General features: G+C 42.0%; 3 protein-coding genes across 3 annotated transcripts; 2 read left to right on the forward strand and 1 right to left on the reverse strand.

The window, feature by feature from the left end:
* Positions 1 to 119: 119 nt before the first annotated feature.
* Positions 120 to 3,599, forward strand: LOC310859884 (cytochrome P450 2J2-like; the record flags this gene model as incomplete). Its single annotated transcript, XM_083766650.1, has 8 exons — positions 120 to 246; positions 424 to 573; positions 790 to 950; positions 1,112 to 1,288; positions 1,919 to 2,060; positions 2,770 to 2,957; positions 3,067 to 3,208; positions 3,424 to 3,599. 8 exons carry the CDS (start codon positions 120 to 122, stop codon positions 3,597 to 3,599), a joined length of 1,263 nt encoding a protein of 420 aa, XP_083622776.1.
* A 1,423-nt stretch (positions 3,600 to 5,022) lies between these two features.
* On the forward strand, positions 5,023 to 9,088 carry LOC310859885 (cytochrome P450 2J2-like; the record flags this gene model as incomplete). Its single annotated transcript, XM_083766651.1, has 8 exons — positions 5,023 to 5,067; positions 5,141 to 5,303; positions 6,336 to 6,502; positions 6,874 to 7,050; positions 7,709 to 7,856; positions 8,028 to 8,215; positions 8,333 to 8,474; positions 8,769 to 9,088. 8 exons carry the CDS (start codon positions 5,023 to 5,025, stop codon positions 8,948 to 8,950), a joined length of 1,212 nt encoding a protein of 403 aa, XP_083622777.1. The 3' UTR covers positions 8,951 to 9,088.
* Positions 9,089 to 9,522: 434 nt separating this feature from the next.
* On the reverse strand, positions 9,523 to 24,143 carry LOC310859949 (uncharacterized protein). The gene is made up of 22 exons (XM_083766716.1): positions 24,071 to 24,143; positions 23,266 to 23,433; positions 22,711 to 22,777; positions 22,045 to 22,308; positions 20,597 to 20,716; positions 19,953 to 20,093; positions 18,140 to 18,265; positions 17,297 to 17,419; positions 16,758 to 16,880; positions 16,501 to 16,623; positions 15,891 to 16,013; positions 15,622 to 15,744; positions 15,276 to 15,401; positions 14,910 to 15,038; positions 14,600 to 14,692; positions 14,402 to 14,497; positions 13,703 to 13,798; positions 13,376 to 13,471; positions 12,833 to 12,934; positions 12,580 to 12,685; positions 11,765 to 11,881; positions 9,523 to 10,954 (listed from the first exon to the last, which is right to left on the reverse strand). The coding sequence occupies exons 2-22, from the start codon at positions 23,422 to 23,424 to the stop codon at positions 10,879 to 10,881; spliced, it is 2,529 nt and encodes an 842-aa protein (XP_083622842.1). The 5' UTR covers positions 23,425 to 23,433; positions 24,071 to 24,143; the 3' UTR covers positions 9,523 to 10,878.
* Between the last annotated feature and the right edge of the window lie 1,103 nt (positions 24,144 to 25,246).

A 25,246-nucleotide genomic window follows, 5' to 3' on the forward strand; every position in this document is an offset into this window, starting at 1 on the left:
ATTTACAAACTAAACAAATGACAAAAAAATGAAAAATAAAGAATACATTTACAAAATGTATTTGGCTGCATTTCTCATTCCAGTTGTCAGAAACATATGGGGATGTGTACAGTGTGAGAATGGGTCAGACATGGATGGTGGTCCTGAACGGATTCAAGATCCTGAAAGAGGCTCTGGTAACCCATGGAGACAGCATGGCAGACCGACCAACACTTCCCCTCCAGGACGACATATCCCACGGTCGAGGTAACAGAACTCTCATCATTCAAGCACACAGTGAATGCATAAATGAATGGGTGCATGGTTGTTACATGGATCTGTCCTAAATTATTCATATGATTATACATCATATCATAAAATATATCGTTTCACCAAATTCTCTCGGGAACTGCTTTATTTGGTTTAATTGCCGCATCTCCTCAGGTGTAATTATCACCAATGGACACATGTGGAAGCAGCAGAGGCGTTTTGCCCTTTCTACACTCAAATACTTTGGAGTTGGTAAGAAGTCCCTGGAACCAGCCATCTTGGAAGAGTTTACACATTTAGCCAAAGAACTTTCTGACCAAAAAGGTACATATATATATACCACAGATCAAAAGCCTTCTTTCATGGCAGCTGCATACAAGTTACCAAAACTTACTGGACACTGCAAATACCGGTATAAATATGGATGTGGCCTAATAAAAACAGTATAAATATGGATGTGTGCAATTGGCACAGTTGAACAGGTATAAATAAATAAACAAACAAACAAATACTTAAATAAATAAATTATTGCCTGTTTAGGTGATCCATTTAAGCCTCACGCAATCATCAACAATGCTGTCTCCAACATCATCTGCTCCCTGATGTTTGGTCATCGCTTTGACTACAGAAATGAGAGGTTCACAAAACTGATGGAGAAATTTGACCGTTCATTCGAGATAGAGGGTTCCATCTGGGCACAGGTAGTAAAGTCGGTGTATAATATTCTATTCTATTCAAACATACTGCACTACGATCTTTTATATTATAGAAAATCTGCTTGATGCACAAGACACAACATTCTTAACTGTAATGCCTGCATTTTCACACAGACTAAATGTAAATGTTGCTCAAAATCATACAGCTTTACAACTCTTTTCCAATGCTGATGAGATGTTTACCAGGACCGCATCAGACAGTCAAACACATCTGGTATGAGACAAAGGAGCTAATGAGAGAAGAGATTAAACAGCACAAAAAGGATTGGGACCCCGCCGATCCCAGAGACTACATCGACTGCTACCTGACTGAGATTCAAACGGTGACTGAAAGCTTCAAATACCCTGTCCTAATGTAAATGTTATGCAAAGGTTTGCAAACAGTCTACCCGTTGCTTTATGTTTATGTTGATCAATATCTAGGACTTTTGAGTGACATGCTGTAGTTAGCCTATCAAAAATGCACTTTGAAACCTTGACCCTTTACCTATGTATGTCCTCTCTTTGACAACACATTTCCAAGTCCTTAGCCTTACCTAATACCCTCTGTCCCTGATAACCTGGAGCCCTCTAAGATAAAAGATGACATGTAGTGAAACAATATAGCATGATGGAATAACTACATTTTTCCACCAAGGATGTTATGTTTTCAACCCCATCTGTTTCTCTTTGACTAGTCTCTCAAGACAGACTGTTGACTCGTCGACTAAAATTCAAGGAAAAGAGGGCGATGTTTTTCCTTTATTTATTTTTTTGACGATGGGTTCTCAGATTGGTCGCATTGGTTTTTTGTTGCATGTTGGTCAAAGACCAACATGCAACAAAAAATATGATGATATGATGATATGAAATATGATGAATATGATGAAGCGATGCAATGTGTTCTGAGCTTGTAGAAAACTTTTTAATATAGGGCTTAAGTGGTTAATATTGCATTTATTTGTCATTCATAGAGTAAGGAGGATGCAGGGACAACCTTTAATGAGGAAAACCTGGTAATATGTGCCCTGGATCTGTTTGCAGCTGGCTCTGAGACCACTACCACCACCCTGCGCTGGGGACTCCTCTATATGACCAAGTACCCAGAAGTTCAGGGTAGGGTCAACAGGCTAATACTGACAAGGTTGTGTACTGCCATTTTTACTGCGGGAAAAAACTACTCTGTTCATTTCCTTTATGAGGGGCGCTAAGTTCCGCTAACCCCTCCTATGCCCAGCTTTGTGTGTCTGTGTGTACCCCATAGCGATGATTTGATTGGCTGAGCACGGAATGTGATGTATGATGATAAGAGCGCCCCTCACTTCACACAAGTGAGATTGTTTTAAAATGAAAGCCGAATTTCGGCTGCACATTTAAATCAGATAGACAGTGTTGCTTGATTGTCACTGTTTTTGTCACCTGGAATAGTTTAAAAGTAATAAACATGTGGGCTCAGCTAGTTAGTGCACGGACCATAATGCTCCTTGTGAGGACCCGAGTACTCCCTTCACATCTTGCATGTCTCCCCTTTTATGCTATTCTATGACTAGGTTTCATGTCTATCTATTTCCTTATCCAAATAAAGCATAAAGGTGAAAACATTTGATAAATTATTCTTCTCACATTCTCAATACAACTCTTTGTTCATCAGCTGATTACTGAAAATAGTGAAAAAGGTTTCACCACAGATATTTTGTTTTTCAGGTGACATATTCCGAAAAGTAATTTAGATAATTTGCCCAACCAGCGAGCTTTTGCTTCCTTTGCTGTCCTGTTCCGCAAAATGTATACTTATACATTCCATCCATCCTACCCTATCAAACAGAAAGGGTCCAGGCTGAGATTGACAGAGTGATTGGACAGTCCAGACAGCCATCCATGGCAGACAGAGCCAACTTGCCATATACTGATGCTGTCATCCATGAGATCCAGAGAATGGGAAATATAGTTCCTCTCAGTTTACCTCATATGACTACTAGGGATGTACAACTGGGAGGTTACACTGTCCCGAAGGTCATTCCCAATGTTAAACGTTAAAAGTCGACAAAAGCTCTCGTAACATACATGATACAATATTATATGGCATTTTGTGAATAACTTTTGATTGTAATCTAATCAACAGGGTGTAACAATAATACCCAATCTTACATCAGTGTTGTTTGACAAGAACGAGTGGGAAACACCAATGACCTTTAACCCTGGTCACTTTCTGAATGAGGAGGGCAAGTTTGTGAGACGTGCTGCATTCCTTCCTTTCTCTGCTGGTAAGAATGTTCAGTGATTGATTCCTAAAGCCTGGGTTATACTTAAAGCAATAGAAAATAGCACATCTACACCTACAAGCTCTCAATATAACATGACGTGACGATATCATCCGCTCCCGAGCGGATCACACTGCAATTTTGTAACACAGACCAGTTTTATTGTACTGTATGTATGCAGCACACCTAGGACAGCTGACTATGTTATTCTCTTCTAGGTAAGCGGGTATGTCTTGGGGAGAACCTGGCCAGGATGGAGCTCTTTCTCCTCTTCACTTCCCTCATGCAGAGGTTCTCCTTCTCCATGCCTGCTGGTGTGAAACCCGTGCTAGACTTTCGCTGTGGGATCACCCTGGCACCGCTCTCGTATGAAATCTGTGCCACCCCACGTTAGGAGAAAGAGAATTCCAGGCTAACGATTTTCGTAACTAAATCTGATTATTCTGATATGTTATTATATGTCCTCCAATAGAATAGACAATAAACCTTTCTTGTCAACAATGGTGATTGGTGACTGTATTCTTTGGCACTGTAACGGCCATATTTCACCTTACAATGTCTATTGTCTTTGGCACGTTACTATCGCAGCATGCATGAGGAGTCCAAGCCGCTTCTTTTCACCTGACGGGGGAGTTTCCCCGGTTGGATGTAGCGTGTGGAAGGAACATGTTGTTCCAACCAGGCCAATTTTTTATAAACCCATTGTTTTATAATTCTCCTACAGATTTTGCTATCTAAAATACACTGAAATGCAAATGATCTCAATGGTAATCTCTTAAGAACAGATTCCGAGTTGCGCTGCTGAATCTGTCGGCGGGGGCATTCAGAACGTGTGTATATTGGGTATTAGTGGAATGAAAAAAAAGAAGAAAAGAAAACCTCCCCACCGGGAGAGGAGGGCTGAGGGCGGACTAAACAGGCCAACATCCTGTTATCACATTCTATTGGAATTTCCCCACAGGCAGAGGGCGCTCTGGTTTCCCAGATTGTCTCAATGGTGATTAAGACGCATCTCTTAGTTTTTTTCATATTCCACTCTGACTCTAGAGTTGTGCGAATAGAGTCAGCACAAGGCGAACTCTATTCGCCTTGTGCATTCTGGTCAAAAGTTTGTTCATGCCTAACCATTAACCACATGGTTAACACACATACTCATAATACAGCAGTTATGGCATGCAAACTATCTAATTTCAAATCAGGTATAATGCCAAACCTAACATTTAAAGGAAATTAAGGATACTAGTAAACAAATACTAATTCTCAAATAATAACCCATTTGAATGTGTTATTTAAGCACATTAACACTCGCATGACTGAAGTAAAATGTGACAGAATGTGCTTAAATTCATATTTAGAAAATGTTTCAGATGTAAAATAAATGCTGAGATGATGGAATGATGATGGATGATGATGGTCATGGAAGGGGAACCTTCTGAAAGCTTCATGGGCAAAGATAATCAACTTCAAAATCTCAAAAAATAGGTCATAATGACAATCAGTCATGCGAGCTACAGGTCGAAGCTCAGTCACAGGCTCACAGCAGTATTAGATATGCATATAAGGGCAGAGGAGTGTACTTCACTTTACCGTAGTAGAAAAGTTGATCTCCGCAGGAAACACGGATAGCCTACACACAATAAAGTTTAAACTACTTGGTCAAAGTGGAAAATATGGCTGGACTGTCCCTGTGGCTCTGGCTGGATATCCGGGGATTACTTCTCATTTCTGCAGTGGTTTTATTATTTGCAGACTACATTAAGAACCGTCGACCAAACAATTTCCCCCCTGGACCAATGGCAATGCCATTTGTGGGGAATATGTTCTCCGTTGACTTCAATAAGGCCCATGAAAACCTGACACAGGTAAGCTTACTTCTAAAAGAGGTTCTGTACAGAGTATCAGGCTATGTCTAGAGATCAATTTGTCTGCTTGCAGTTGTCAGAGAAGTATGGAGACGTGTACAGCCTGAGAATGGGCTCCACATGGAACGTAGTGGTGAATAGACTAAAGACCTTGAAGGAAGCTCTGGTGATCCAGGGAGACAGTCTGGCAGACCGACCAATGATGGCCCTCCAAGAAGAGGTGTCCCCTAATCAAGGTAGATTCTCTAATTAATAGTATCATGATCAGTTTAAAGGACAACCATTTTCAACCTACTGTATCTTCATATAATTGGTCCTCACTAATGTTCATGTTAAATGTTACCATTTTCTTTCACTCAGTCTGTGTCTCTTTGGAGGGCTGTGCACACAGAAACCTGTCTACCAGTGACATTATCATTAGGCGTTTTTCCAAACACAATTTCCATTTTTATAGCTGTGTCCCTGTGTGTGTCTGTGTGTTTAGAGTACGACCTATTGACCCCTGCAGATGATTGGGGTCGTCGGGTCACACACTGATCATTCACAGGCTAAGCAGTTAGCTATAGGGGTCGCATAGGGGTCACACACACACACACACACACACACACACACACACGCACACACACACACACACACACACTGCACCGCTTAGTTCACACAGGTGTGATTTTTAATTAACGTGAGAACAATAGCTTCCATTATACTTGCTAACTATCCAGGAAAACCTGCAGTTTCTATTAGCTTGGATTTTCCAACGATGTCACTGGTAGGCAGGTTTCTGAACAGTCCACAGCCCTCCTGTAATAACCAATAATATGAAGATACAATTTGACTATTCTACACACGTACCTTACTGCAACACATCTGAATAAGTATTATTCGTTAATTCTGTTCCAACCAGATATTTTTTTAAACAGGCATCATAATGACCAATGGACACATGTGGAAGCAACAAAGGCGCTTTGCACTATTCACTCTGAAAAACCTTGGAGTTGGCAAAAAATCCTTGGAATCTGCTATTGTGGATGAAAATACATATCTGTTCAACGAAATTGCTGATTATAAAGGTAAAACAAGTACGGTATATGCAAAAATAAATTGCATTTACTGAGGTCTCCTGTGTGTGTAGGCTACAAGGCAGAAGGCATTACATGAGTTTTGAGGATATGCAAAAACATTGTGAAAAATTGACCTATGTTAAGTACTACAGAGTATGACATTTGGAATGGACCCCAAAACAGCTTACGATTGCTTGTCTAACTGTCCAGGACAGCCCTTTAATCCCCACATACTCATCAACAATGCTGTTTCCAACATCATCTGCTGCCTGGTTTTTGGTCATCGCTTTGACTACGATGATGAGAAGTTTGTGAACCTGTTAAAGTGGATGGACAAAGTTATCCAGATTGAAGGATCCATCACAATTTATTGTGTGGTATTGCGATAGCCCAGTGGATTCCATTATGGATCTCACATGTGACAATAGTTTTTGTTGAATGTGTGTGTGTGCGCGAGATGTTATACATAATGCTGTTTAGAATAAGCACCTACTGTTTCTAGAATCCTGAATTGGATATCAGATGCTAAAATGGTTGAGGTATGCTATGTTACTGGGGTTATGATGTAGTATAATTTCATTCAAATTAGGCCCATGATCCCTCCAAATGGCTCATCAGTAAATTATGCTGCACCAGAACCTCCCTCCTCCATACTGCCCATCAAATTATTCTCTACATACTGTAGGATTGCCACCTATAGCCTACATATTTCCTAACAAACAAACTCACAGTTATCTTATCTGTGCAGATGTACAACTCATTCCCTGCGCTGATGAAGTGTGTTCCAGGCCCACACCACACAGCCCAGACAATCTATAAGCACATGATGGAATTCATGAGAAGTGAGATAGAAACGCATAAGGAGGACTGGGACCCCTCGGAGCCCAGAGACTACACCGATTGCTATCTAACTGAGATTCAGAAGGTACAGTAAGTACAGTAGGTACTTATAGGACAACAATATTGTTCTTTCCTCATGCATACAAATGCACTGTCCATTTGATGATGTGGCCATTTTCCTCCTTCGTTCTCAATACTTCTATTGCTTTCTATACATTTGCCTGATGCTCATGTCCAGAGTAGGTTGCAATGATTGTTACAGTAGAAGCTTAAATTGTTAATCAACAAGCATTCAGAGGAGTTCAAGGATTCAGTGTAATGAAAGTGTAGACAGGAAGAAATCTGCTATGACAACAAACAGCAGGCAAGGACATTGTGTGTTCACAATTTAAAACGTGATTCATTGGAGGACTATAGGATCATATTGAGTAAATCTGTAGTTTTATGCCAATCTGTTGAAATGCGAGGCAAAATAATCAGACAAAAAAGTTGACTACATAGTTACTGTAAATTAGGCTACCATTTGATTTGTTCATAATGCTTCTTGTCCATTTATGATCATACATGTTACATTTGTGAGAGCCTTCAGTACTATAGTTAAGGTTAAGACAGCGATGCAAGGACAAGATGTTACGATACAAGAGTTGACATAGTAACTAGTAATTCTATATTCAAGTAACAATTCAATGACAACATTCAGGATCATGCAAAGTTAAAATATTCATTTTTTCCCCCTCTATCAGAGTAAAGGTGATGCTGATGCTGAGACCAATTTTTATGATAATAACCTGGCGACTTGTGCACTGGATTTGTTTGTGGCTGGATCTGAGACCACCTCCACCACCCTGCGCTGGGGTCTCCTCTACATGGCCAAGTACCCCAAAATCCAGGGTATGGGAACATCAACATTCAATCCAGGTTGCATCAGAAATATGGTCACAGAAAGCCATGTGAAAGCTGTTGCTTGTGGAAATTGTTATGCACAGTATAAGCTAATTCAGAGAAACCAATCTTGTTTTTTGGCTGTTCTTGTGTTCCTTCCTTTATTGAACTGTTCCACAGAAAGGGTCCAGGCTGAGATTGACAGAGTGATTGGACAGTCCAGACAGCCATCCATGGCAGACAGAGCCAACTTGCCATATACTGATGCTGTCATCCATGAGATCCAGAGAATGGGAAATATAGTTCCTCTCAGTCTACCTCATATGACTACTAGGGATGTACAACTGGGAGGTTACACTGTCCCAAAGGTAATTCCTGAAGCAGCATATATTTATTAATTCCATAACATTTAAAATATTTGTACATCATGTATCAGGCATTGTGTGTTGCAAATGAAATACTTTTGACTGTAGTGTGACTAACAGGGTGTCACAATAATTCCAAATCTGACCTCGGCGTTGTTTGACAAAGACGAGTGGGAGACGCCCTTGACTTTTAACCCTGGACACTTTCTAAATGAAGAGGGCAAGTTTGTGAAACGTGCTTCATTCATCCCTTTTTCAGCTGGTAAGAGACTGAGGCAGAGTTTACTCTCATTCATCAATCTAGATGTATAAACCAATGCAGGAATCATCTAACCAGTGTTTGTGTGTGATTTGACACATTTGTATCATAATTAGGGACTAAGGTGGATATGACCACCAACATGTAATACAATCACCAATATTACAAATACTTGTATTGATAACTTCAAATAACTTCTGTACATAGTACAAGAGTTAGTTATTAGTTTACTATTTATCAATCATCCATTCTTATTTTATCTGACATAATGAAAACGAGGGACATATTCTCTTCCAGGTAAACGAGTATGTCTTGGTGAGAACCTGGCCAGGATGGAGCTCTTCCTTTTTTTCGTATGCCTCATGCAGAAGTTCTCCTTCTCCATGCCTGCTGGTGTGAAAGCTGTGCTTGACTATCGCTTTGGGTTCACCCTGGCTCCGGTTTCGTATGAAATCTGTGCCACTGAGCATCAAGCGTAATTCAAGTTAAAAGACTTTATGATCTTATTTGTGGAATTAATTTTTACCATCAGCCACCATGGTTGCCATTAATCATAATAGTCACAGCCACAATTAAACCACAATCGACCACTATAAAGTTAGACAGTTACACTTGTATAATGTTCTAGATTGTACATTACATTATCCCAATTGGTCCAAGTGCAGATGGCCAGGACCAACGTTTAAATCGACCTATTTGTATGCATCTCATTATAATTGAGCATTTCGTTTTATCTCTATCTATATATAATATAGTATCTGTCCTGTTTTTTCATTAATACTTCAGTGCTGCTATAACACCTGCATTTCCCCATGGGAATCAATAAAGATATGTCTGTCCGCCCACCCGCCCGCCCGCCACCGCCAGACGGACTGACTGTCTGCATAATGCCAATGATTTGATAGATAACTACCGGTATTATTGGGACAACAGCTCAGAATAAAGTGATTTCTGAACTTTGAATAGAGTGGGTCTTTGGGATAGCAAAATCACCTGGACATGCAGAGACTGAAATATGTAAAGATACAAAACAAATCTTGCATTTAATAACATTCAGCTGCCATATGCAAACATTACATACAATGAACTGCAAAATCACAGGATGTAAACCAATTATCATAGGATGTAAAGTAATTTTCATAGGGTGTAAACCAATTTTGTGGCATAGAGTCAAAAGTCTTGAATCTCAAAATCATTATGGGTCTGTGCTTGACGAATACCTTGGAGTACCTTTAGATTTGCTACACACTAAAGGTCCTTTCAGATGTGCATCGATTAACACAGACGTTGTCGCCTGGATCAATGACAGTTCTGCTCCAGGTCAACGCAACGCAAGTGTAAAAAAAAAGGCTAAACAGAATCCAGGTCTGGTCAGTCGCGGGCGTGTGCACGAAACAAGAACTCGCGCGACAATTTCACGGCCCCACGTAAATATGCTTGCGTTGTCGCCCCTCGACTTCTCCATGCGTACAGAAAGAAAACGCAGGTCTCATTGAAAATGAATTACTAGGCCCGTTTGAAAGGACCGTTAAGCCTAATTCATATGCAAGATGATGTTAGAAATGAGTTCACATTGACAAGCGACATGAAGCTCATCACGAGTATCTATTAAAGACATACAACCACGCCTACAGTACACTTTTAGACTGTTCCAAGTTGCAAGCAACACCAATGTGTGATGAGGTATAAATTAAGCGGAGATGCCTCAACTGCCTTGCAGTGATTACACGACACATCCCTGTAGCACAGTGAAACCTCTGACCCGTTACTGTACAATATACATTCTGTCCCATGAAAGATAAGTAGAAGCAACTAGTTTCTGCGTATTGCACAATAATGGGGGCTTAAATTGTACGAGTAAATTATACCATTATACACAATTACACCATTGCTTTTGTGTTTTACTCAGTTCAACAATGCATAAATGCACTGCTTTGTCTTTTGCGCAATGTTTTTTGAGGACTTCCTTCAATTACAGAAAAACATTAAATAAAGGTAAAAAAGAAAAAGACAAAGAGGGGCGTACACTTGTATGTTATGGTTGTCCTTATTGGTGCGCCTATAAATTCCTCCTTCCATTATGAAGTTAGAGAACTGTCAGAGCAATTGCCCTTTAACCACGTATGCCCTTAATTGCACGATAAATAGCCAAACTTAATCTAATAGCTCAGAACATGCTTGTAGATCTGCTAGATCTACAAGCTCACAACGGGACGATAAAAAAGGGACGGCGGGTTGAAAGTGGTTAAGTGGTCCATGACATACACCCTACATTGTTAGGCCATAATTGCTGTTATGTTGGCCCAGAAAGATGTTGTGTGGTAACACTGGACTGTACTGTGGTCATGTTGCTGGGTGGTCTACCTGGTTTAGTGGGTATACAAGGCTTGTACTGTATGTGTCATATTCATCTCCCCTTCGGCGGACACTGGATTTTGTAGCCCACTCTGTAGGCCTGGAGGTACACACGAGCTTGGTTTATCCTGCATACAAACAAAGTATTAGAGAGTATTTAATAATGTAGACCTGCCAAAAACAAAGAGTGTCTTTTTTGTGCATGTCATTTCTGTTAATGTGTTCTATACATTCAAGGTAACCTGTATTTTTCTAATTTTGTTGACAGTAGTACTACATTTCTTCTGTTGTCCACAGATTTTACATTTATCAGATTAGATTAAAAAAAAAAAATCACACCTGTGTGAAGTGAGCGGTGCAACTATACATGTATTGTTATAGTTACTGTACTGTACTGTGGTATGTATACTGTATTGTAGTGCACTGTGCTCTCTACTGTAGTGTACTCTGTGCCACTTTACTCTGTGCTGTACTCTACTGGCCACTTTAGGTGGTGCAGCTTTCCGTGCTTGGACATACATACAGACACAGAAATACAGGCACCGCTAAAAATACAACTGTGAAATATCAAATATGCACATAAAAAGTGAAACATGAGCCACAAGCACTGAGAGTAAATAAATAAATACATAAATGAATAATGAACCAATGCAGTTTATTTCAATAAAATAATGTTTTATTGATATCATGTCATGATGATAGTCATTCCCTCCTCGCTCCTACTAAATCTTGCATTTTTTAACCAATTAAATCAGAATATCTGTCAGAGAGAGAAGGTCAGTCTTTCCATAACATACCGATGGTATTTACAATATTGAATCCTGCATTTTGCACCTGAATTAGTGTGTGTGTGTGTGTGTGTGTGTGTGACTGTGTGTGTGTGTGTGTGTGTGTGTGTGTGTGCGTGCATGTGCGAAAGAGAGAGAGAGAGCTGTTACCTGTATTTTGTGCACAGCTGAACTCCCAGAGGGCCACAGCGGTCAACATAACTCTCCCTGAAGCCCTTCCTCACAGCCCGAGCCATGCTGACAACAGTGGTTACCACGGGACACGTCCTAGTGTGCATGCACACAGAAAATCATTAAAAACAACAAGGAACATTGAGACTGAGAGTTCACTATCCACCTGTTTCCCAAGGAGCTTACTGGGGGTAAAACACAAGGAAGCTCTGAGCTTGTACCTACCCCCTTTTTGAAACTAGCTCCTCGCCACTCGCCCTACACACTTCCACTAGGTTTGAGCATAGATATAAATAAAAGAGACGGCACCGGAAACCCTTCCATCCACTTGCATTGCATTGCGTCTCGGTTATTTATATATCTATGCTCAAACCGAGTGGAAGTGTGTAGGGCGAGTGGCGAGGAGCTAGTTTCAAAAAGGGCCCTAGGTTAAAACACAGGAAGTGAATGTGTGCTTCACTTCCTCCACACTTCCTGCTCAGTTGTCACAGCCAGTGTTGCCATGTCTGCTTATTATAAGCAACTTTGGGCTTGTTTTTATGTAAAGTCCCTTGTAAATATTGGTAGTTGCTGGTTGTTTTTGGGCTTGTTTTCAAAGTGTAGTTGCTTATTTGGGCTTGTTTTCATAGACCTGGCCACTTGTTTGTCTCAGCAACTGCATCCAAGTCAGTCAAGTCATTAAAAATGTAACACATAAATAAAATAAACGGTAATGTGTAGCTGAGCCATGGTCTTGCATCCCTTCTTTTTGTGGAGTGCCGGCGCTATTTATATATTCTTTACGTTATACTTACAGTTTCTCACAGCGCAGACCAGCTGTGCCCTCTGGACAGGTGCAGGTGTTGTGAGGACTGCAGGTGGCGCCATGCTGGCACGGGGGCACACATGGAGTGGTCACCGCTAAAGACACAATTCACACCAACACACTTGAAGCTTTTGTGCTGTAACATGCACGACACACACACACACACACACACACACACACACACACACACACACACACACACACACACACACACACACACACACACACACACACACACTGACCCGTTTCACAGAGACTCCCAGTATAGCCACGTGCGCAGCGACATCTGTTGAGGCCGACACATACACCTCCATTTTGACATGGTTTCTGACACTGCACTGGCTCTGAGCAGAGAGAAATGCATACGTTCAGTCAGTGTGTCATATACTGCAGCATTAGAAGTATACTAGAACACTCTTTTGTATTGTGTGGTGGGAATAATGGCAAAAAGGGAAAAGGATTGTACCCTTTAAAAAAAGAAAAGAAAAAAACTAAAATATTATATTCAGATGACGAAGTATATGAATGAATGATGGATGAATGAATGAATGAATGAGATGATATATACTGTATATGAAGCTGCAAATTTAGTTTGTGGTGACAACTGTTTGGGCTTTAGCACATGGGAAAGTCAATAGTGCTTCTTGTTCTCTAATCAACAATCAACATCCAAATGACAGCACATACTTGCCGCTTCAAACTAATTTAGTTATAAAAAACACTGATAGTTGTGTTCAAGTAGAACCATGGTCCCGACCTGGAAACACATGTGTGTGTCATGTTACCTATCTGACAGCGAGCTCCCTGCCACCCTCCGACACACGTGCATTTGTTGACATCCGCACACCTTCCTCCATTCTGACAGGCTGGTGTGCAGAGGGCTGTGGAAAACAAATGAGCACAGATCAGCGACTTCTCCCAGTTTTTTTCTGAGCAACCTAATTTTGAGTTTCTAAAGCACTGGTTGAGAAACAAGGCTTTACAATACATAGACAAACTCTTTCATTTAACTCTGAGAAAAATACAATTGACCGTCCTAAATCGACCTGAGAATGTGAAGTTTGACATCCTTAGAGTTAATTTCACACCGAGTGTAGATACGTGGTACTCACGTGACAGGCACTGAGGGCCAGTGTAGTCAGAGGGACACTGACAGGAGCCGGGCCCCACACAGCGGCCTCCGTTTGCACACGGCAACTCACACATCGCTGAAAGAAAGACAGAAAGAGGTAAAAGAAAAAAAATCAATTATGTTTGTTTATGTGTTAAGTGTTTGTTTTATGTTTTGTGATTGGAGAATACACAATGAAGACACAATGTAATGCTTTATCATAGATATAGCGCACGTGACATGACAAATATGGTGGCCATTTGCCCTCTCCCCGTATGATGTAACAGCTAAATTACATTTTCACATTACCAATAAAGTAAAACACACATTGGACAAAGAATAGTATGACTTTTCAGACTACAACAACAGGGACCTCTGCTGGAAAGCTATGGTCTTAATGTGATCGAATCGACAGGCTTCTTTCTTATCATCATTTTCTTATCATCATTGGTTGTACAGCAGGTTTCAACTGTGCTCGCAAGAACTACAGCTTCCTCTAGAGATGTGTATATGTCCCAGATGAAAATTATAAGTGTTTTATAACGAGGTAGACAGCCATTAATTAAGCCGAAGGAAAACTGCACTAATCATAAGGGCATATCCTTGCATGGCACTCATTTCAAAGGTTAAATGCTGCTTGCTATGCTGCTGTTACTGCTGTTAAGTGTGTGACTCTGTGAGCGGATGCACTGTACAGTACCTGTGTGACAGCCAGTTCCTGTCCAACCAGGATGACACAAACACATGTTCCAGCGCATACAGGTACCTCCATGGGCACAGGGTGGTGAGCACATGGCTGAAACACACAAATGATACGAGTTGGTTCAGTCAGATAGACTTGAGGTTAACACGCTTGTGCATCTGGTGTCAAACACCATGACATTCAGTATGTTTGTACCTAAGCAGCCCAGACCAGGGTAGCCCGGAGGACAATCACAGCTGTTTGGACCCACACACACTCCATAGTTCTGACATGATGGATTACAGACCGCTGTAAGGATGAGAGGTTGGAGGAAAGAAGAGAAATAGTTAGCAACGAATAAATAGATGAAAGTAGCATGTGAGAAGGTTGACAACAACAAACACTGTCCCGTAATTTACTGTTATTATCACAAATAAAATAATACTGTAGAACAGTAAAGTTTTTTTGATCATGCATTTCTGGCAACAACTACACGATTACAGACAGATTTGGAATAGTGACTCACGCCGGCACTTTGTGGGGTTATCAGTTCGAATTTCATAGCCCTCCCTGCAGGAGCAGTTGAAGCCACCAGGATGATTCACACACAGCTGCTCACAACCTCCATTTGTGAAGTCCCCACATTCATCCACATCTGAACAACGAGAGAGGGACAGAGTGAACGAGCGAGGGAGGAGGGGAGAGATGGTGATACGATCATAACCATCAAGATACAAAGCGCCAATGTATCAATTTACATTAAGATATATTGTGATCATTTATGTCAAAAGGTGAGATTGACCCAGTATTGTGACTTAGTGCAACAATCTTCTTTAACCCTCCAACAGACGGAGGGACAGAAAGACACAGACTGACGGACTGACTGACTCACCCACACAAGACTTCAGGTCCTTGTCCAGCTCCCATCCTGGCCTGCAGCTGCAGTGGAGGTGTCCCTCAGCTGTCATGGTGCAGACATGTTCACAGCCACCGTTTCGCTGCTCACACGATGTTACATCTATGTGGCAGGAGGCAATGAGCCACATTAAGCAAGGGATAATTGTCAGCACGTGCTGGTCGTTAAAAATAACACCCGACAGGATGAAGTATTATTCCAGGAAGCTCAAATGCAATAAATTTTCTGCATAAATACGTTTCTACTTACCCTGCGTGCATGCACACGCACACACGCGCGCGCACACACACGCACGCACACACACACTTTGTGAGGTACATACTGACACAGCGGAGGTTGTCTGTGTGAAGGAGTAGTGGAGTCGCACAGTGACACGTGTGCCCTCCAGGTGTGTTGGTACAGGTATGGGAGCAGCCGCCATTCTGGAGCTTACACTCGTCAATGTCTACACACACACACACACACACACACACTTTTTATTTTTTACAACTGCCGTATAATGATACATGAGCATGCCTCAGTTTACTACAATAATTAACTTGAATCTAATCCGAACCAGATCCACACTAATTATAATCACTGGTAACTGACCCACACAGCTGCGGCTGTCGATGTGCAGCTGGTACCCGGATCTACAGGAGCACAGGAAGGAACCCTGGGCGTTGGAACACACCTGTTCACATGTTCCGTTCAGGGCCAAGCACTCGTCCACGTCTGAAGGATCAGAGAGAGGGGGGTTTAATCATGCCTGGTATGGTATGTACTGTATGGGCCTAGCCCTGGTCCAGTGCGCCCTGTGGGGATCGCCTCCGCTGCTCTAGCAAAATTTGGAGGCAGGGTTTAGAATTCCCCGAAAAGAAACAAAACCACCTGAGAGGCTGAGCCGCTTCCCAGCTTGGAGAATAGACTTTTTCCTATCAAGCTTTGTTTCGGTGAGTAGCTACCTGGTTTTGTTTCTTTTCGGGGAATTCAAAAACATCCACGAAAGTGGATGCAATTTTGCTAGAGAGCAGCAGAGGCGATCCCTACAGGGTGTCAGTGAGAGACTGAAATGAATGTTAATGTTGCTTCAGTTGCATTTACCAGCTGTCACAATGTCTGGAAAGAGACTAGCCTGATCTGATGCAACGCGTTCGCACAACAAAGGAAGAAAAGTTCTTTCTTTCTTTCTTTCTTTCATCTGATGATGTGTTCACCTCACCTGAGCAGTTATGTCCGTTCTTGTCCAGCTGGTAGCCAGTTTTACACTGGCAGCTGTAGCCTCCAGACTCGTTGGTACAGTTGTGTTGACAGTGACCGTTGTTCACAGCACACTCATCAACATCTGAACATAACACACAATGACCGCTGTATTAGCCTGTATTATCAACATTATGGTAGTAACTGGCAACATGCAATGTATTATGTATTATCAAATTGCAAATGGTAGACACACAAACGGACAGTCTCCTCACGCACCAAAACAGGAGTGTCCGTCTCCATTAAAACCTTGGTAGCATTGGCAGAAGTAGGAGCCAATGATGTTGCCACAGCGAGCGTTGGTGTCACAACCGTGAACACCCAATGCACACTCATTCTCATCTGGAAAGAGAGACACATACATAGATATACAGATACAGATAGATAGAGAGACATATACATAGATATACAGATAGACAGAGACAGATAGAGAGAGAGACAGAAGCATGATATTCAATTCATATTCTTTGCATGGAATTATGCATATTAATGCATGAAATGTATAAATAAATATATCAAATGTCTGTTCAGAACCATTATGTCCACAAGAGGGCGCTTGTAAGCAATAAATTGCATGACAATGTTCATTATAAAAAATAAAGTCAGTTCCATTCTTTAATAATTTAGTTGCAAAATCCCTGGTGCAGTTTTGTTTGACCGGTGTCAAGTCTCCTTTTGTTGTGCAATCACACAAAATTGATTGACAATGATTGAGGCTTCCCATACTTTAGAGGGAAGGCGAACTGTTAATCGCTTACCTTCACAGTGTGTGCCGTTACCACGGTAACCTGGCCTACAGATACACTTGTAGCTCCCAAGAGTGTTGAAACACACGCCTTGACCTTCACACACCCTGGGACTCTCCTTACATTCATCCACATCTGGGACAGAAGAGGATGGAGAGAGAGAGAGAGAGAGAGAGAGAGAGAGAGAGAGAGAGAGAGAGAGAGAGAGAGAGAGAGAGAGAGAGAGAGAGAGAGAGAGAGAGAGAGAGATGGTAGGATGGTAATCAGTAAAAGCTCAGTTTGTACCTGTGTGTATCCATGGAATTCAGTAATTTACTGTGGAATTCCCTGCCCCTCAATACCAGAAAGCACGCTGGCTGGGCCAGGCTAGGTCAAGGTTAATTGGGCAGGCAGAGCATTCAGTCCAATCAGCAAAGCATTAAGCTCATGCACTGTATAAACCACTCGCTAGCAAGGAGTCTCTCTCTCTCTCTCTCCCTCTCTCTCTCTCTCTCTCTCTCTAGCATAGCAGGCAACAGTGCAACACTATCTCTCTCTCTCTCTGTTTCTAGCACAACAGTGCCACTTTTGCCCCTACTGTCTGGTACATAGTCACATAGGTTAGGACATAGTCACATAGGGACATTGCTATTCCTTGGAGTGGTTGCACCACTCAAAAATGAAGCGTTTGATGCCAAAGGCAAGGAAAAGAGATAACGCTACACTGCATTAATGTTTCATTATTAGTAGTTAGCTCATTGATGTTGTGACCTTGTCTGGTACTTGCTGAACATTCAGAAGAACTAGCTCACCTCAACAGATTAAAACGTTGAAGTTAGATGTTCTAACTGGGTGTAAAGCATAGTGTTGACTTACCAACGCAGGCAGCAGATTCTGCTCTGAAACCCGGCTGACACTGGCAGATAAAGCTGCCAGGAGTGTTTAAACACACATTCCCCAGCTCACGACGACACTGCTCTTCAAAGCTGCATTCGTCCACATCTAAATGACAGACAGAGAGGCAGCCTATTACAAAGCGAAAGATCCCTTTCTGTTAAGCTTAAATTATACATAATTTAATTGGTCTTGTTAAATCTTTGGTTTGAACTAGGCTTAAGCTTAAAATCCCTGGACCATCAATGGGCTCTAGATCACTGTTTCCCAAACACTGGGTCAGCCATTTGTGGGTCGCGGACTCATATCTGCTCAAGATCTGCCTCTATTTTCACTAGTTTGGGTTACTTTGTACTGGACAGCTTGCAGGTATGAATAAAAGCAGTTGCATATTAGTTATAATGGCCTTTGTTGTTGAAAAAGATTACCGTTAGCCCGAATCTTAACTCTAGCATCACTATGTTCCCTATATCGGGCTGATCTTTGTATATTTCAATATATAATATTATGTTTTTTCGTAAATGAATGCCCTACTTTGTCATAATCCAGTGTCACACCAAAGTAGCAAAAATAGCCGATCTACAAGCTCACAATTGGCTGCAATTTGTTTTTACATATTTCTTTAAGTGAAAGGGAAAGTGGTTAACACAAAGCCCGCCAGAACCATAGAAACCATAAATAAACTTTAGTCTCGTCGCCCGCCAAGACCATAGGCTATATTCTTTAATCCATGTTTTGATACAATCGAGTCGATAGCCGTCTCCCGTTAGCATCCCAGTGTAAAGTCACAAGTGTGACACTGGCCGGCGCCATTTTAAGATGCGTACGCATCCACTTGCACTCTATGTGCTGCTTTCAATGGCCTGTATCTCCAAATCGGCGCATTGAATGTAGTTTCTGGTCAAAACAAGGTTTTTCAACGGCTGACAGACAGCGCTGTGATTCTCGTGGTCAGGTTTTTTCTGCACCGAGTGAGACATCAACAACTGGTGAAGAGACCACACACACCATTACGTCATCGTAACATCCGGTTACGGATATTTGGCTCTTCAAAATAATGATAGAAAGGGGGAAAACCTTGGCAATGCGCAATAAGTAAATACATTAATCCTGGCGGGGGATGGGTAAGTGTGTCTACTCTATGGGTTTTATAATATAACAAAAACAATGTAACACCAAGAGCTTGTGACTAAATAATAACTACATTGGTCTGTGCCATTTTGAAATTGGGCTAAACAATCATTTCCCAACACTACCTTTTAAAATAGTTCAAATAGCTGATCTACAAGCTCACAACGTGTAGATCGGCTAGTTAAACAATTTTTAAATGATTTTCAAAATAGTAAAAATGGCAAATAAGTTTAGGGATAAGGGTGGCGCAAGATGGAGCCCCAAGTTTAAAATAAGAAGAATATGGGGACTAGGTTGGTGGAGGGTGTGTAGAGCCCAGGATCACATTAGATGATTGACACAGGGGTGAAAAATGCGTTACAAAAATCGTGGGATAAAAAATATATATAAAAAAAAAAGAAGAAGAATATCAATACGAAACCACTGAAAAACATGTCATTTCAATGGTAGTGGATGGAGAGAAGGGATTTTTGTCCAACCACAAAATGGCAACCAATGGGTGCGAAGAGGGGCACAAACAATGCCGGATTTGGCCACGCTGGGCCACGACCCGAAATACCCGTATGTGTGTCTCAAAGAATACATACAGCACTGTTCTTCTCAGGAATACTTACCATATATGTAAGAGGAAGAGGAAAAGTAACGGTACAAACATAAGCCTCACCAACACAGTCCTGTTCCTTCAGAGCCATGACATAGCCCAGTGCGCAGGAGCAGGTGAAGGAGCCCGGAATGTTTGTGCACTCAGCATCCCCCTTACAGGCCTGTAGACCTGTTACTGCAGCCAGCGCACACTCATCTATATCTGCTCCAACACACACAAGTATTGGGATTAGGCCATATTTATATGCACTGCATAATAATGGAGGGTTTACCACCTATCATTACCACTCAGAATAAAATTTGGGCATAACTATGCACACGCACGCACGCAGGCAGGCAGGCAGGCAGGCAGGCAGGCACGCACACACACACACACACACACACACACACACACACACACACACACACACACACACACACACACACACACACATTTCTACTACTATAATAAAGGGGACATGAACAGAAAGTTGCCATTTTTAAGCCTAAAGCCAAAAATAGGCTACAAGCGTCGTTGTGCGACGAGTTGTGACTCGTGAGCTTGTAGATCAGCTATTTTGGTGTGAGACACAGCTGCACAACTAAGTATAAATCAGGGATAACTCCAATCCCAACCCCTGAATCTAACCTCTAAAGGTATAACACGCACGCTCACGCGCACACGCACACACACAGAGTCTCTCCCTCTTTCAGAGGCTCACGTACCATGGCATCCTCCTGCACCCATCAGGTAACCACGGAGACAGCGACATGAGTAGGAACCAGGTGTGTTAGTACACCCAGCATTGGGACCACATGCTCCAGGCTTTTTACACTCATCCACATCTGCCAAGTAGAAAGATGTTATTGTGCCGTATTACAGTACACAGGTTCTCAACCTTGTTCATGTCAAGGACCCCCAAATTGATCTGTAGTATGTAAATGACTATGGACCTCCATCAAAATAACTTTGTGCCAGGGACCTCAGACTGTGACTGAAATGTTTGGTGATGGGCAAAGTCTCTATTATTGCCGTTTTATAAATATATATTTTGTAAATAAATATTTTTGGAGCATTCAAAAGTGAGTTGCGAGCCCCCACTTTGTTCTACAATTTCTGTTCTTACAGTTTGGCTCAGCCCCAAATAACGAAGGATGTGCATTATTGGTAGTTTTCTCTGATCTGCAATGTCCATCCCGGAGAAAGAAACGACACTGATCATAATTTTACTTGTAGGTTGTTATATTCAGACAAACTACAAATAACAAAGACTGGCTATGATTTGGATCTGGATCTGCTTGCTCTGTGTTTTCTTTGTTTTTTTGGTTGTTGTTTTTGGGGGGCAAGACAAAACGGTGGTCATATTCAAACCCAGGTCCTCGCTCTCACAAAGACCTAACTTTATTTAGGAGGTTTTTTGCATAAATCAGTGTAATAATAATAATAATAATAATAAAACTTTATTGGTAGAGCACCTTTCATGACATGAAATGCAGCTCAAAGTGCTTTACAGAGCAATGGAGAAAGAAAGAAAAGAAAAGCAAGGCATAAACATAAAAAATAGTAGCAGTAATGAAATACATGGACATGAATAACAAATAATTAAAAGATCAATTAAAAGCAAGAGTGTAGAAGTGGGTCTTGAGCTGTGCTTTAAAAATGTCTACAGAGGCTGCCTGTCGAAGGTACAGTGGGAGCTTGTTCCATGCCGACGGCCCGTAGAAGCAAAAAGCTGCTTCCCCGTATTTTTTTGTTGCCATTCTTTTAGGCAAAGCGAGCAGGCCAGCAGTGGAAGACCTTTAGGGGGCGGTTTGGGGCATATTTAGGCAGGCAGTCATGTAGGTAGGAAGGTGCGAGACCATTGAGAGCTTTATAAACAAGTACAATAATTTTAATCCTAAAAACAACCGGAAGCCAGTGCAGTGAAGCTAAAACTGGAGTAATGTAACTCCACCACCTCTCCCCCTCTCATGGACGTATATTTTTCATTTCCTGAAAAGGAGTTAAGTGGTTTCTTCCCGACAGCAGAGATATAGTTGTCGGTTCACTAACTGGCTTTCACTTTAACTTAGCTGTGGACAAACCGAGAAAAACGAGGGCAAACATGGGCAAAACGAGAAAACAAAACAGAAGATTTGGAGTTGAAGATTTCCATCCTTATGTGGAGTCTCACCCTGACACTCGTCCTGCAGGATGAATCCAGGAGGGCAGCCACAGCCATCAGCATCCTTCACCAGGCCAAAGGGACAGCTACAGCCGTCACCATCCTTCACCAGGCCAAAGGGACAGCCACAGCCGGCATCCTGTCCAAGCATCACCTGGTTCCCTGGGCATGATGTCACAGTAGTGAGCCCAGGATGAGGACTGGGGCCTGGTGGAGCTGTACTGGGGTTTAGGGCTGTGCTGGGATGAGGGGCAGCTGTGGTTGTGTCATGGGCTGTTGATTCAGGAGAAAGGAGAATTGTAGAATTCAACTCACGTTGCATTATTTGATTGAGTTAGGTTTTCAGTGTTAGTCTGATACAGAGCTTGAAAACCTGAATACAATATCAAATCTTAGTTAAAACAGCGGGATGACCAATACAAGAAACAAGAGAGAGAGGGGGATATTCCATCGGTAAAGTGTAACAGTTGAGAAAGAGAATCCGTAGTAAACACGTCATATAAAAAAAAACAATGACATGCCCAAAATATGGACGCCATATGGTGGATAGGCAACACATGTGTTTCAACTCTAAAACAAGGCTTTGTCTCCACTAAGGAAGATAATTATCATTAATCCTTAACGGTATGCAAATATCCCAGCACTTACTGTACAAGTAACAACAAATAGACTCACGTGCAGTAGGTTTTTGAGTTGTTACGCTGACACTGAGGTTCCCAATAGCATTCTCAATCTCTTGGTCCTGAAACAGAGGAGAGCGGAGCCTGCTGTAATACAGAGGGAAAATACATCAAGAAAATAGCAGATCTACAAGCTCACAGCTTGTTCTTTTATAGTTGTAGTAGTAAAAATGTAAAGATTTCTTATTTTCCTCATGTAATTGTTGCGGACATTGTTTGGGAAACACTGCTATAATAGATATCAGATTTTTATTGAAGAGATAGCTCCTTGAGATGAAGCATCTCATTTTCGAGGTGGGCCCATCAAAACAGATATAAGCAATAGTCAGAGTTTCGGAATTGGCATCCAGGGAGTGTGTGCACAGTTTCGGCGTGATCGGACCAATGGTGCCAGAGATTAGCTGGTAACAGACATATGAATATTGATGTGAATATCAAGTATCAAATGGGCTACTGTTAATAAGAATAGCAACACAATAAATGCAGTAATACAGTTTTGTTTCAGACATGTTTTCATGTTGCAGACATGACACCAGGCATAAACAATCACCTGCATGTTGATGGCTGTCTCAGCACCAATGTCACCCACCCGTGTCTCAACCTGTTTGAAGACCTCATTCTCACTGTCCTGGGGTCTGGTCAGAGGTTCTGCCATAGAGAGAGCCACCAGCACCAACACAGCCCAAATGAGAGACTGAAGGTGTGTCATCCTCCAAATCTATGGGGGGGAGAGAGAGAGAGAGAGAGAGAGAGAGAGAAAGAGAGTGTGTGTGCGTGTGTGTGCGTGAAGCAGAGATGGAAAGAAAGAAAGAACGAACGAATACAACGTGTTGGTGATACTGCAAGATCAATGAGCTCACACACACACATCATGCTGTAAACTGAGGGCTGAGAGAGTCACCAAAGCATGTCTGCCTGTCTGGACACGTAAAGAGACAGATAGTCAGATGAGGCATGAGGGTGGTACGGTACCCTGTCATTAAGTAGAAGAACACCTCCAACCCCCGGTGTTGTGCTGTGCTGTCTGCGTTCAACAAAATAATTCCCCATCCGCAGCGCTGCGCGCTTTAATTTCATGAACAATCTATGAAGTTAAACTACTCGTCACCAGACTTTTTAGATTTTTTTCTGGAGAAAGTGGAGAGTTTGAGTATATTCGGCGGCCGGCGCCTGTGATACAGTAGCCAGTAGGCCTAGCTTGTTCATTTATTTAGCCACGTTTTTGTTTCTTTCTCGAAAGATCGATGGAGTAGCCTGGTAACAAGCTACACACACACTATCAAATAAATAAACGCAAATAAACAAATTAATAAATAAGTGCATAAAAAGTTAGGTTAAACAAACATTTCACTCACCCGTGTTAACTTCACTCCTACAAAGAAAAGAGGGTTCGGGTCGAGGTCACCTGCAGCGAGTGTTCCAGCTCTCAAACTACGCTATATCCCTCCCTCGTCCCTCCTCTGTCTCCAGATGAGGTATTTAGTGTGAAGCAGCTGAGCCGAAAATCTCCCGCAAGCCAATCTCCCAGTGCAGGGGGCTGTACTACTACTACTCCTCTCACAGTCTCACTCACTGATTCCACATCCTGTCCAGGAACTCTGCAGCCTACTTCCCATTCCTTTACATCCCCAAAGGACCATAACGCAGGAACAACAAACCCTACAAATCTCCTTAAATCCCTGTTATAACAAGCGGCCTGCATGGCCCTGGGAGGGAGCCAGGGAGGCCGAGCGTGCCCTGGCTCTGAACCACGAGGTCATAAACATAAACCAGTGGTTCTCAAGACAAGGACCCCCCAAATTTATAGCCTAGCCTATATTATTTTGTCACGGACCCTCATCTGAAATTACTCCCCCCCCCCCCCCCCCCATTTGAATCTAGATAAAAGAGAAAGGCAAAATGATTTATTTCAAAATATTTCACTTGTTTAAAAAAATATAGGCCTATGCTGCAAGGCAGTGCAAGCTTACATCGGACCCATCACCCAACCCATGGGTATCCCTCCCCGCACCCCACTTTGAGAACACTCAGTCATAAACTACTCGCAGTGAACAGCAGGATTTCGGAAAAACAAGGTTTGAAGAATTTCAACAAGACAAAGAGAACTAGGGGGGATGTCCCACATACTCCCACCAACTCCCAAATAAACTATTCAATCAGATATCCTATAAAATAAGTCAATTCAATTCAAATGAGCTTTATTGGCACGAGGAAACATTTACATTGCCAAAGCAAGTGTCAAAATATAATTGAAAATGGGGAAAGTATACAGTTGGAGGGGACAGCATTTTGTAAACAGAGCTATGTCACATATTGCATCCTAGCGCCCCTTTAGCCTACAATTAAATGTTATAGGCTTAGTTAGGAATGGACACTGTTCTGTAACTCTGTGCAAGCTAAATGGAGAGAAAAAAAAGAGCTAGTCAATTTGGTTCCATTTATATACTCAGAATTATGGGGGTCCTAATCAATGCATACCCAGAGTAATCTCGTAAGAGAGTGGTGACATGCTTTGATCTCGCCGCAAAGCG

Source organism: Protomyctophum parallelum, assembly GCF_964188405.1.
Source record: "Protomyctophum parallelum genome assembly, chromosome: 6".
NCBI classification, from domain to species: Eukaryota; Metazoa; Chordata; class Actinopteri; order Myctophiformes; family Myctophidae; genus Protomyctophum; species Protomyctophum parallelum.